The 12,930-nt window shown below is 41.2% G+C and overlaps 1 protein-coding gene across 4 annotated transcripts in view; it reads left to right on the forward strand.

Moving 5' to 3' along the window:
- The window catches only part of IMMP2L (inner mitochondrial membrane peptidase subunit 2), a 623,205-nt gene that overhangs the window by 479,261 nt on the left and 131,014 nt on the right, over positions 1–12,930 (forward strand). For all 4 annotated transcript variants that reach the window (XM_037156081.2, XM_037156082.2, XM_053661594.1 and 1 more), the window contains one exon: positions 5,658–5,760. In XM_037156081.2, coding sequence (XP_037011976.1) covers positions 5,658–5,760 — 103 coding nt within the window. The remainder of the gene's footprint in view (positions 1–5,657; positions 5,761–12,930) is intronic.

The following is a 12,930-nucleotide window of genomic DNA, read 5'->3' on the forward strand; positions in this document are numbered from 1 at the left end:
GTTCATAGCTACTGTATTGACAATAGCCAAAGATTGAAAACCACCCAAGTGTCCATGAATCACTGATGGAAGAACGAATTGTAGTATGTCAGTATAATAGTAAATTATTAAGAAAAATGGTAACAAATTGCTAATACATGCAACAACATGGATTGATCTCAGGCATTAGACTAAGGCAAGGCAGAAATAAAAGAATACCTATGGAATGATTCCATCCAGATGAAAGGCTAGGAAAGGCAAAACTGCAGTGACAGAGGGCAGTTCAGCCCTGGTTTTCTGGAGCCAAGGATGGTGGTGAGAGCAGGTTTACCTGCAGAGAAGTACAAGGAAGCTTTTTTTTGATCATTCAGGTGTTTTATATCTTGATCTAGTGATTATGTGATTGTATAGATTTTTAAAAATCACTGAATTGTATGCTTTAAATGGCTGAATTATACTTCATCTAAGTTATACCTTAACAAGGGAACTTGGCTTTGGATTTAATTCTTGTCTTTGATGATAATCTACTTTTTCCCCCTTGGGCAACTTCACAAAAATTTTGGGCACAGAGGGCACCTTTAGTGCTCTGCAATTTCATTACAATGTATTCAGCAGCAGTTTCTGTTTATGTATTTACTGTGGTCACTTTGATTGCAGAATCTGTGAATTCATGCTCTCATCAATTCTGAAAAATTCTCTACCCCTATCTTCCTTGTTTCAAATATTTCCTCTTCCTTGTTTCTTTTTATTCCCTTCCTTTGGGACTCTGATTACACTTGTGAATATTTTTCAACATGTTAACATGTTCTCTGTGTCTCTTTATAGACTTTTTAAAAAAGATTTTATTATTTATTCCTAGAGAGAGGGGAAGGGAAGGAGAGAGGGAGAGACACATCAGTGTGTGGTTGCCTCTCACATGCCCCCTACTGGGGACCTGGCCTGCAACCCAGGCACGCGCCCTGACTTGGAATCGAACTGGTAACCCTTTGGTTCCCAGCACGTGCTCAATCCACTGAGCTACACCAGCCAAGGTTCTGTGTCTTTTTAATAGCTCCTGTATAGTTTCCATTTCTCTGCCTCTCTGCGCTAACTTCTAATTTTCTAGATATGTATTCCAGTTCATTACTTCTTCCTTTAGTTTATACTAATCTACTTTTTGTCTTTATATTTAATTATATATTTTAAATTTTAGAAGTTCAATCTGATTCTTTTTCAAGTGTCCTTTAAAAATAGGATAGTATTCCTTACACATATTTTTAATTCCCTTTTTTAATTGTAAAAATATTTAAATAGGTATAATTTATATTTTGTGTTTGATAAATTCACTACTCAGAGTCCTGGCCTCAAATTCTGCTCTTCATTGTTCATCCCGACTCATTAAAACTGGCTGTTTTCTTGTGAGTTCCATTATTTTGAATTCTGAGTGCCTATTCGCTGGCTCTTACCCATAAATGTGAAAACTCTGATGTGACGTGTTATCCCTGAACAATCACATTTCCTTCTGCCAGATTCCTGGGGCCAATCAGCGTTCATTATTAACTTTCCCAGATCACACACACAGTGTGGGCTTGAGTCCTGATCTCAGCTGAGAGCCCTCTGTGGATTTTCAAGGGAGATTTTCATTTTGTCGCAGATGCTGACCCTAGCTAGACAAATGTCCTTGCCATTTTTCTTTCCTGATGGTAAATTCCTTTTTTTCTGTTAAAGTCCAGTCTATCAGCAATGATAAAAGATCTCATTCAGCCTTCCTTCCTGATCTTTCTGAATCCTTAGCCCTACACTGCTGGTCTCTCCATGACAATTAAAACCCAGAAATCCAGGATCCAGGTCAGGGCACCCACTGCTTTGGACAAGGATAAAAACCCAAGGAATGGTTTGAATCATAAAGAAATAAAATATTCAAATTGATCATGGCTTATAAATACGAATTACCCAAGTTAAGAATGTGTAAGTATGCACATGTACATATATATTTGGGAAATACTTTGAATAGGAACCTGTTCCTTTTTGTTGTCTCAAAGGTTACATGGATAGTTTTGTATTCAATGGATGACACTCGGCAGATTCAGGGACTTAACAAAAACAACCATTGTTTTCAAGGTCAGATCACATTGGAGACAATCACTCCTGCTCTCATTTGTAATACCCAGGTAACTTGTCTTGGTAAACCTAGCACTAAAAATGCCTTTCTGTGGACAGGTAGTTAGAATAGTATACAGAACTCATTTTTGACTGTCGAAACCCAAATTATGTGCAGGCCATAGATATATAGAACCTCGTAGGCTGACACCCTGCTTAACTGTTAAATCACCTAAAAGATTATCTTGTCTTTATTTTATGTGAATTCAGGAGCACAAAACTGTTTAAAATTCCATCCCTAGAGGAATTCGATTAGGAGAGTTATATTTCTTCCACCGTCCTAGGAGAAACCAGCTCAATATTTTATCATTGTATATTTTTAAAGCTATTTTGGGTTGTTTTTGGAAAAGTGAGATTGATACCTGGGACACAGAATATACACTGTGTAAATGGTGTGAATTTGACCGGGGTTGTACAACTCAAATGGCTCTTTCCTACCCATTTGGTATCTAGGGAAGCCGTGGTCTGCTAGCATCGCAACATGCGGGCGTGTAAATGGTTAGTAGGTGAAACACACACCCTGCTTTGCCTATTTAAACAGTCACAAAGGGATAGTGCTTTCACATGCCAGTTTCAGAGTATCCTAGAATGGCATAAGAATTAAAGAAAAAGAAAGATACATTGTAGCATTAAAATAGTCCAGAGGCACAGTGCAACTGTGGGGAAAAGAAATTACTGAAGCATTTAGCTCCGGTACTTTGATGAGACCAATGCTGATAGAGTGGAGGCTGAACACATTCTGAATTATGAAATGAAAGAAAATAGTGGGCAAAGGAAGATAATGGTGGTAATCACCAGCATTGATTGGGTTCTTACTGTATAGCAGAAATGTACTGAGTGTTTACTGAAAAACAGCTCCAGTTTTAAGAGAATCCATTTACCAAGTGTGTAGCCAATGCCACTTTTATCCGGAGAGGAACTTTTAGAGTTAGGACCTGGTAGTCGCCCCGTTCTTCAGATGAGACGCTGACACAGAGTTCCCACCCCTTCCAAGATCACGTGAACTTTAAATTCAGACAAGCAAGTCCCACACTGGCAGACCGTAGAGACCCTGCTGCCAAGCCGCCTCTCCACTGCGCTCTCCTCTGACCACTAGCCTTCATCTCAGCCCTTTCAGTGAGTGTCTGGCGCATCCCATTTTAAAGATGGGCACGTTAAAGTCAAAACTCAGTCCCTTGTACAGGATTCCTCCTGGGCACCAGTATCCAGATTCAAACGGGTTCATCTATTTCTAGACTTTCTGAAATTTCCACTATGTCATTCTGCCTCTGTGACAGTATGTTTCACTTATTTGTTCATTCATTTATTTAATGAGTGTGGGTTGAGCCCCTTGTGCCTTGCCTTTTCTGGGCTCTGGGGACACAACAGTGAACAGGAAAGTCAACATTCCAAAGGTCACGTTCTAGTGGGGAGGGATGGGCAACAAACAAATAAACCAATAAGTGAAGCGTTAGTAGGTGTAAGGAAGAAAAATAAAGCATTGTAAGGAGCTAGAAGGTGCTGGGAAGATGGGTGTATTTAAAGCTTTTAGGTGAGATGAGCAATGCAAGGACGTATGTCACTGCCAGGGGTTGTCCTATAATACTGTCACTTCTATAATACTATCACCTGTATCTTGACATCTCAGTTTATATGACCTTGAAACTGAATCTGGGCTCTATATTATTTTTCTGATTTGTGTTTGACTGAAATCTTACCCTTTTGGGGCAGAATTGATTTAGTGCTGGTTATATTCCATAGTTCAGCTTGAAAGATTGTTCCAAGAGACAAAATTGTTTTCTTTTTCTAAGTAGTTATCCAGAATAACTGTCTTTAAAAGGGGGGAAATGTTTGGGCTTCATAGCAGAGCGTGCCTTGCCAACAATTAAGTGGAAGCAAGGGTCTCCCCGGGCCAGTCATATTTGATATGGGACTTCGGTTCTTGGGGGCAACTGCATGGAAGAGGCAACAGTGATGTCAAGAGCTCATTGGCTAATTTTACTTGAACCCTTACGTGATGGAGTATGTGACAAGAAGACGCATTCAACTTGTTTTTCCTTGAAACACTGAAACTCTTCTTCCCATTAGTAGTTAAAAATAGACAGCTGTTGGCAACTAGCTTCCAATAGTTATAGTATTGCTTCCTCGTGCGAATGCTTTACTGATTGAAAACAAAGTAATTCAACATGGAAACTATGTTGAAAATCAGAATCCATTCTAGATAATAAGCAGTCTCCATTTCTGTAGCACCTTCTCGTGTATTCTTCTGCACATGTGTGACTTGGTCTGAGGGACCAACAGAAATGGTCTGGGGGACTCCACCTGGAAGAACTGGGTGAAAGCTCAGTTTCTGGGCTTCACTCTCCAGACCAGGGGTGACCAGCCAATCACTAGTCCATTCATTTCACTATCCAGCAAACAGATGTTGAAAAGCCTCTTTAGACAGGCATTTTCCCCTAAGGCTTTGGGAAAGAAAAAAAGAAAAAGAAACAGTCTCTGCCTCCTAAAGAATTTATTATAGAATTGGATAGTAGTTTTTTCTAATTCTCTCCCTTTAATTTAACTGGTTGTGTAATATTTAAGCAATCTTGTGTTATTGGCTATTTAGGAATATATATAAAATAGATATATAAAATATTGCTGTGTGTATAACTATTATGTAATACATGAAAGATGTGTATTGAATATCCCCATAAAAATATTTGTTCATACTTCTGATTATTTCTCTGGACCTCTACCAGTGGAATAACTAGGTCAAAAGGGGTAAACATTTTAGCCTAATAAATAAATTTGAAAATGTTAGTCAGGCCCACCTAGCAAAGTAGGAAAAAGTAGCTGGTCCCTTCTCCATTGCCACCAACCCTGGGCCAGAGCATGTTGTCACGCCCTGCCCTTGACCACCGTGAGGACACCGAGCGCTGCTGTGTGTATCACTGACCACTGCTTTTTAAATCCTTTTCAAAATGGTAAACCTTTTCTCATCCACAAGAATAACATGTAGAGTTAAATAGTGCTCATCCACCTTTTTCAATGACATTAATAGTTTGTGTCCAACATGAGATCATTGAGTTTTGGTTTTGGTTTTTTTTGCTTATACATCCTGAATTTTATAGAATTCTTGATCATGAAAAGTTGGTTTGAGCCATTCCTTTAACTAAAAAAATGAAGATTACTGCTGACCCAGCATTGGACATCGACTTAACAGCAAATATTAGGGGAACTAAGTAGATTACTGTTTTGTTAGGGATGATTGAATTTCATAAAAACATATTTAGGATATTGTGAATTAAAAGTAACTATTAAAACATGGTGTTTGGTGCTGGTGCAATCTACTTAAGCACAAAATTCCTGCCTGCAGAAATGTGAATGAAACAGCTCGGCGAGGGTGCAGAGTCCTAGCCACACCCTACTTCCCCCTGAGGCCTTGATGACGCCCTGTGGTCAGTCCACAAGGGTCGCTGGCATCTCCACAACAGCATTTTTTCCATTCTTGCATCACACGCCTAGCTGCTTGGTCTCTTGGCTGTCCTCACCTCCTTGCTTGTGCTGTTTCTTCCCAGAACCATCGGACACAAAAACCGCTACGTCAAGGTGCCCCGAGGCCACATCTGGGTGGAAGGCGACCACCACGGCCACAGCTTTGACAGCAATGCCTTCGGGCCTGTAAGTCACCCCATTGCCAATGTCACGGGAATTCACTGGGAGGAGCGAGAGCGTGCCGGATTGCTCCCTGGAGTAACCCATCCAAGAGCGTTCACGAACTTTGCAGGGAGATGATTTTCATTTGAAAATCTCCTTGCAAGTGTCCTGGATGTGTGTGTGCCAGTGTGTGTGTGTGTGTGTGTCTGACTGTTGCACAGAAAGGAACCTGGGCACTTCCATAAAGCATGAGAAGAGCCTTCCAGCTGACTGCTGGCCCCAGCGGGAGAGTGGTTCCCCCCCCAAGGAACGGCGTGATACCTTATCTTCTCAGTTATTTAACTGATACAATGTGTAAAAAACCTCTAGGCATTGCTTTTCTACGTCAGTCGTTAAAAACACAAGTATCTTGGAAATCACATGGGTGAGTAACAGTTTGTCAGCATTTAACTTACAGCAGAAATGCAGACATTCCTTATGCCAAGTTCATGGTACATAAAATATGTGACTTAACTAATATTTTATATATGGTTTTTCATTTTGAATATGTACAGAAATTCTCTACTTATGAGCTCTTAATATAAATCATTATATAAAGCAAAGAACCTTTTAGTTCCTGGAGATTGCACCTGATCTCTAGTTACCTATGTCTGTTCAAAAATGTGGCTCTTCACCCATTAGATTTTTCTCAAGTGAGTCCTATCTACACCTTAATATATATGTAAGTTAATATTGAACACCTTCAGATAGGTTTGCAAACAATATATGTCCACATGCTTTCACCTAAAACTGACTGTTGGCAGCATCCATGTGACAGTCTCCTTCGTGTTACGAGGGACCAGTCATTGTCACTAATGGGCAGTCTCTTTGACTCACTTTTGGCTGGAAGCACAATTACTGAGAGATGCAATTGGATCAGAATTAGGGGTAAGTGGAAAAAATTTTAGAAGGCTCAGCCTGCTTCTTTTTTCCAGTTGCATTGATGGCAAAAACCTCTAAGGCCCTTTTTGCTTTTCAGTAGTAATTATCACAAAAGTACAGTTTAGTTTTTGTAGTGGGTACCAAAGGCGGGATGAGCAGACCAGAGGTCCTGTGCGTCACCTGTAGTATAACAGTGATTCCTGTGAGCAAGTTCAGTAACAACTTGAAAGCGAAAATAAATCACCTAAGAGCCCTTTTATTTTTCTCTCATCCATAAGATTAAACCTATTTAACATATCACATTTTGGGCCATGTCAGCATTAAAAACGTTAGTTCACGTCGGTTTGGGTTTTCATTTGTAGGGATTCTGAAATAGAGTATTAAAACATGGTTTGCTCTCAGTTGCGGGCTGTGTGGCAGAAGTGTGAGGTTGGTTTGCTTTTTCCTTATTAACTAGCCAGTGAAATACTATTTCTATAAGTTGTATGACCCTTGGTGCGCCATATCCCACCGGCGTTCTCACTGGGAGGAGAAAGGAGGGGGCTCTGGTGCCCATGACCCACCCTGTGCCCAGTCCTCGGAGCCCCTCTGCTGGGCTCTGGGCACGCCACCTGGAGCCACCGAACCATGAGTTCACACAGGAGAGGGGATCAGGTGTGGAACTATCCTGTCACTTCATCTTTTAAAAAGAGAGAAAGCGAGAACTGTGGGTGAAGGACAATTTCATTGTGTTTATTACACTAAAAAACTATAGTATGCTACACATTGACAAATATATTGTGTGTAGCACTTGACTTCCTTTTGGTTTACATCAGTTTTTAAAGGAAATCTACTTTTTTATTCTCCCTTCAACCAAGAGTATGAGTCTGAGGCAGAAAATGACTTCCTGTTTCCTATTTATTTCTTAATATTTGAATTTGTGTTTCTGCTTTGGCTTATTGCCTCTTTATGTAGGTCCTAGATGGGGTTACATAGTTTTATGAGTGGGAGATTAATGATGGAATATGAATTTAAAATAGCGATGTTAAGTTATAGTAGTGGACTCCATTGCAACAGAACAAGTTCCCACATCGGTCCTTGTCCTTCTTCCTCATGGTGAGGCCATTGTGGAAAGAAACTAGCAGATACTCATGATCGAAGATGATACGTTGTAACAACACACAAAGTCAGGTAATCTTGGTCACAGACCTCAGTTTGTATGGGTTTGCATTGCCTCCTGTTTAAATGGAGACATTTTTTCTTTTCTGAATCCATCTTAAATAAACAATTGATAGAATTAGTGTGTGTGTGTGTTTGAGAGAGAGAGAGAGAGGGTGAGAGGCTGGATAGGAAATGATCATGAATATATCTTCATGGAATATCCTGGTCCTAACCTTTGTGAAAGTATCTTCATCACACAGTAATAGGAAATGTCCTATCTTCTCGTAATATCAATTCACTAATATATGACTTTCCTTAGATTCTTAATATGGGGAATACCTTTTGTAAGTGTTCTTCAAAATGATGATAATTTCCTGGAAGTGTTTTTCAGTGCACTTACTGGATTATATATTGAAGGTATCTGATGATTCTGAAATGTAGGTTTATGATTGCTTAGTGTATTGGATAAGCTCTTCTCTTTGTAATTCTTGGCTCTGTGAACAAGTTAGGGTCTTTCCCTTCGCCAGCCCTACTTCTGTGTCAAGGACGTTGAAACATTGTTTATCGTAGCTCTGTTGTTTTCCAGCACCCAGAAGGAACTGATTAGAACAAATATTGATGGGTTTTTCTGCTTGTTTGGTGTACACGCATAGCTGTGAGTAGTGATTTTTCAAATAATGATTTTTAATTATTTCAAATTCACAGACTCTGCTTCCATTAAAAAGGTATGCCACAGTTCCTTTCTTCCGGTTATTATAAATATTCATTCCAGTACTTATATTAGAAACATTCTATTCAATTCATTCCTGTTGGTAGAAACACAAATGTGACCCCTTCTGTGGCCCCTATTTAGGTGTGTACTTTCTGTCTTTGATGGTCTATCATTTTTATCTAGTTCTAAGTCATGAGCCACTAAGACACTATACTTTCAATGTTTGCAGTATACTGACTTGTTGCAAGGAATATATGTTCTGGTACACACTATAGTTATTTGGGATCTAAAATAAATAGCGTATTTTAACTTCACGGAACAAAGGACAATGGGGGGGAACTTGTCATTAAATATTTCAAGGCAGAGATAACCTTTCCAAGATGTATAAAAATATTTAGGCTCTAAGGTTCATGACCATCATACCACCTTGTGAACAGTTTGTGTCCAGCAACTGCGAAGCACAACTGAGCAGTTTGTGCTCAGAAACTGCCTGATGTAGGGCCTCTGTCTGAGACCGGAGCTGCACGGTCGTCCCCCACCCCCCACCCCCAGGAGGAATTCTGAGTTCCGAGTCATTCGGAAAAGATCTAATCATTTGTTTTATTGATACCTAATCAGATAAAGTATTAGCCCCCTAGAATATTTTCTTGAAGCAAAAATGCCTAATAGAGGATAGTTTTCGAATCTGTGTGTCTTAGAAATGTTACTTCTAATGAACTGAGCTGATGATCTGAAAGTGATGATATATAAGAAAACAATGAAATGAAGACTAAAATTCTATGGTATTTCTTTTGAACATAAGGAAATTCAAAAAGTTTTTACTTTAAAAAAACTAGTGAAGAAGTAAAGGACAGGAAAGGTAAAGTTTATGTTTTTATAACATGCAAGCCTTTCATCTAGGTCTGTGAGACATTTTTCAGCACCTACCGGTTTCCCACCATGATTCTGGTGGGTGGAGGGGACCAGGGGAGACAAGGGTGCATTATCCGGAGAGAGGCGGCCAGATTAGGGAAGACATGTGGGAAATGAACATTTTAGGAGGTTTACCATCTAGCCATGCCTGTTTGTTTTTAAATTTTCCCAACTTTACGCATTTTTGGTGACAAATGAAATCACAGTACGCGATTAACCAGGGCTGCACAACAGAATTCTCAGAGATACAAGTCGGTGAAAGAAAGTGGAAGAACGGGAGGCTTTGATATTCTTGAGACCACGTGGCAAAGCGCGGTGGGGATTTGGGAGACGTTTCAGATTCAGAGACAACACGGGCAGAGATCCCAGTTGTGGGCGGTGAGCAGTGCACTGAACCAGCGAGTCTTCCCAAGCCTTCTGCCACAGATGCCTAAGAGCTGCCCCAATGCCTTGGAGGAGCAAGGACGAGGGTCAGTAGATACAGGGACTGAGAAACAGGTCCTGCCTGTGAGAGGGGAGAGCCCAGAGGGGAGGCAGACAAGTCGCCAGGCGGCAGCAAAACAGCACGCGTTCTCTCTGCGAGGCACGCACGGGGCCACTTACAGGAGTGGAAGTCGCGTGCTACACACACACCAGAGAAAACTATGCAGTCCCCTAGACGGGTCTGGTGAAACAGTGTTCTGAAATGGGGGAAAATGGAAACACTGGGTAAATCCTTCTGCTGCATGGAGCACCCTCGATGACTCACATTTTGTGAATGGAGCCGGTCACGCTGGGGCTGGCTGACGGGTCCCAGCTGCCGGGGCAGTGCCTCGCCTGTACCACACAGGACAATCTCGTGCACGCGTGCGAATGAACTGACATTTCCTTTGATTTATTTTTGAAGTGTAGCATTTCCCTTGCGTAAATTCTCTCGAGCAGCTAGAGTAACTTTTATTTAAAATCAGCCATTTTCAAATAAAGAAAAAGGTCATGAGACTGTGTTGAGAGAATCCAAATAAAGTGTTCCATCTACATTTTCTTTGAAAAAAATGATGCTTACACTTTAATTGGTCCTGTTTTCTTATTTTCTTCTAAGATATGCTTTTGTTCATTAAAGCATTTTTGGGGAACTGAAATAATTAATATTTTATATGCAGCTAATGGTCACAACAGTCCTATGGATCTCCACATCTTAGAACCTCACCTTGGCATTTCTCTGGATGTTTCCCAGACTTCCCTTAAACCATGCTGGAAACTGGCAACCTCACATTTTATTTAGGTATAATTTTCATCGGGCTGGAATAGACATCACAAATGCATGCACTTCATAAAAAGGTCAAAGCCAATGAAAAGAAAGCCATTGTCATAAAAAATATTTGTATAACCGAGACAGGTCATTCTCAGAAGAAAACAAAAGCCCATTTTCTAGAGCAATATTCTAAATACAGAAATGACTGAACTGCCAAAAGACCCACAGGGCCCCTGAGGGTCAGCATCGCTTTTAGTCGGAGGTGTGCTCTGCAGTTAGGACATCGACAACGATAACGAGAAAGCGTATCACTTTAAAAAGAGAGCATGGGCAGACAATGGCAGCCAGAAATAGTGGTGACGTAATTAATTATCACCCCCAACCCCGCCCCGAGAGCAGAGACAATCTCAGCTTCCATTTTCACCAAATCAAATTCTGCCTGGCATCTTTATCTTTCTACTCGTGTAGAAATCATTTTCCACATGATTTCATTTTCAGAGAGGAGAAATGTCAGCAGAATTGTCATTAGACTTCATTACTATGGCAGCCGCTCTTCCTGTGGGCTGTTTAGTTACAGAACTAGGCACGTTCGTTTTTCAGAAATGCGTATTCCCTGACAGGGTCAGGAGCCAAGATTTAGTTCAATATGTGCGATGTTATTAATTTAGCCATTTTATAAGATCTCAGGACTTTTTAAAAAATGAGATTGAAAAACCCTGATTATTTGTAAGACACAATGGGTAAGTGCATATGGAAAATAAAATGGACCATCCGAGGGGTTCAAAAGTGGAAAAGAAGTCGGCTCTTGCTGTGCCCTGGACGACAGCAGCGGAGAAGGCCTGCTGCTGTCAGGACACTGGGACTCAGGGTCTGAGACTGAGTCGCCTCATTTAAGTGGATATCTACTTATAAAATACTTGCTGGGTAATTGCTCTCCACTGTTCTTCCTATGCAAACACCAAACTAGGTAAATGACTCTTGTCTTTTGGCTCAGCTCCCGGGAGATAACTTTCCTTGGAAATTTTTAATTTTCCTGAAGCTTATTGAGTGATCTTAAAGATGACTTTGCTTCATGTCAACATCCTGTTGGGTGTACTTACCAAAATGACTTGCAGAACTTAAAGGTCAATGTGATGGTCAGCGGCCTTGGTGGCCGTATCCTGCATCCCAGAGCCGTAGGCAGGGCCCATAACAGACCACGGTCACCACCGTGTTAAGTACCATCTTTTGCAAGGCCCCTGTGGCTCTGGGGCGCATTAAAATGCGTCTGCCGTGGCGAATCCAATGCAGTCCTTTGTTACCGTGCCGAGAAGCCGGGCCGTGGTGTGTTCTCTGGATGGGACATCACAGGCCTTGTAGCCTCAGCATAAATAATGGTGATTCCTCACACATGACCCCCAGGTGACTCTGCTCCAACCCCTCCCCCTGTCCCTCAGAGCTGTGCTGAAAAGAACTTTGATCACATCATGCCACTTCTTAAAACAATATCATCAGCCTGCAGCACCTATCATGCTTGACGTAAAAATGTTAGAAACCTTCCGTTTTAAATCAGAAACAAGATGAAAAGGTCCGTTCTCACCACTGCAATTCAGCGTTGTGCTAAACTGGTCATTGCCAGTGCAGGTGAAGGCCAGGAAGGGAAATAAAAGATGTAGAGATGGAAAAGAAAGATCCCAAACTGTTATTCTCTCTCTCAGGTGTGTGATTGCCCACTTAAGAAACCCAGGGAGAACCGGCAGAGATATTAAAACAGTTCTTCCACTGCACTAGCAGCATGAAGAGCTGTCACATGCAATGACAAACCATGTCTGGACATCATCAGCAAAGAGCAAATCCACCTTCACAGAATCTGCCATTCAGAAGAGCAGTGAAAACTGGGACAGTGGTTGCTTCTGGAAGGGGATGGAGGTGACTGGGGGGCGGTGAGCTGGTACGTTCTTACCGCCTAGGCAGGGCGATGGGTTTATAGTCATTCGTTGGATTAAGCTTTACACCTTCTACGTCTGGAACACAGTGGAACATTGTCAATAACCATGTGAGCAAAAATATTCCAAGTTGGCCTCAGCAGCTGCACATCACTCACAGCAGGTCTTCTCCAGTGTCCGTGGGCCTTGGGCGTGGGGTCTACTTCACACCTACCTAAATGTGTTAGCAGCGATGTCAGGTTAACAGACCTGGTTAACAGAAATACATCCCTGTCTCTTAAAATAATAAATATACCTTTCTATGGCTAAAGCCAGGAAACATAAAATGACTGAATTTAATTACTTTTACCAAC

Source organism: Artibeus jamaicensis, unplaced genomic scaffold (assembly GCF_021234435.1).
Source record: "Artibeus jamaicensis isolate MK-2021 breed Jamaican fruit bat unplaced genomic scaffold, CSHL_Jam_final contig_1016, whole genome shotgun sequence".
NCBI classification, from domain to species: domain Eukaryota; kingdom Metazoa; phylum Chordata; class Mammalia; order Chiroptera; family Phyllostomidae; genus Artibeus; species Artibeus jamaicensis.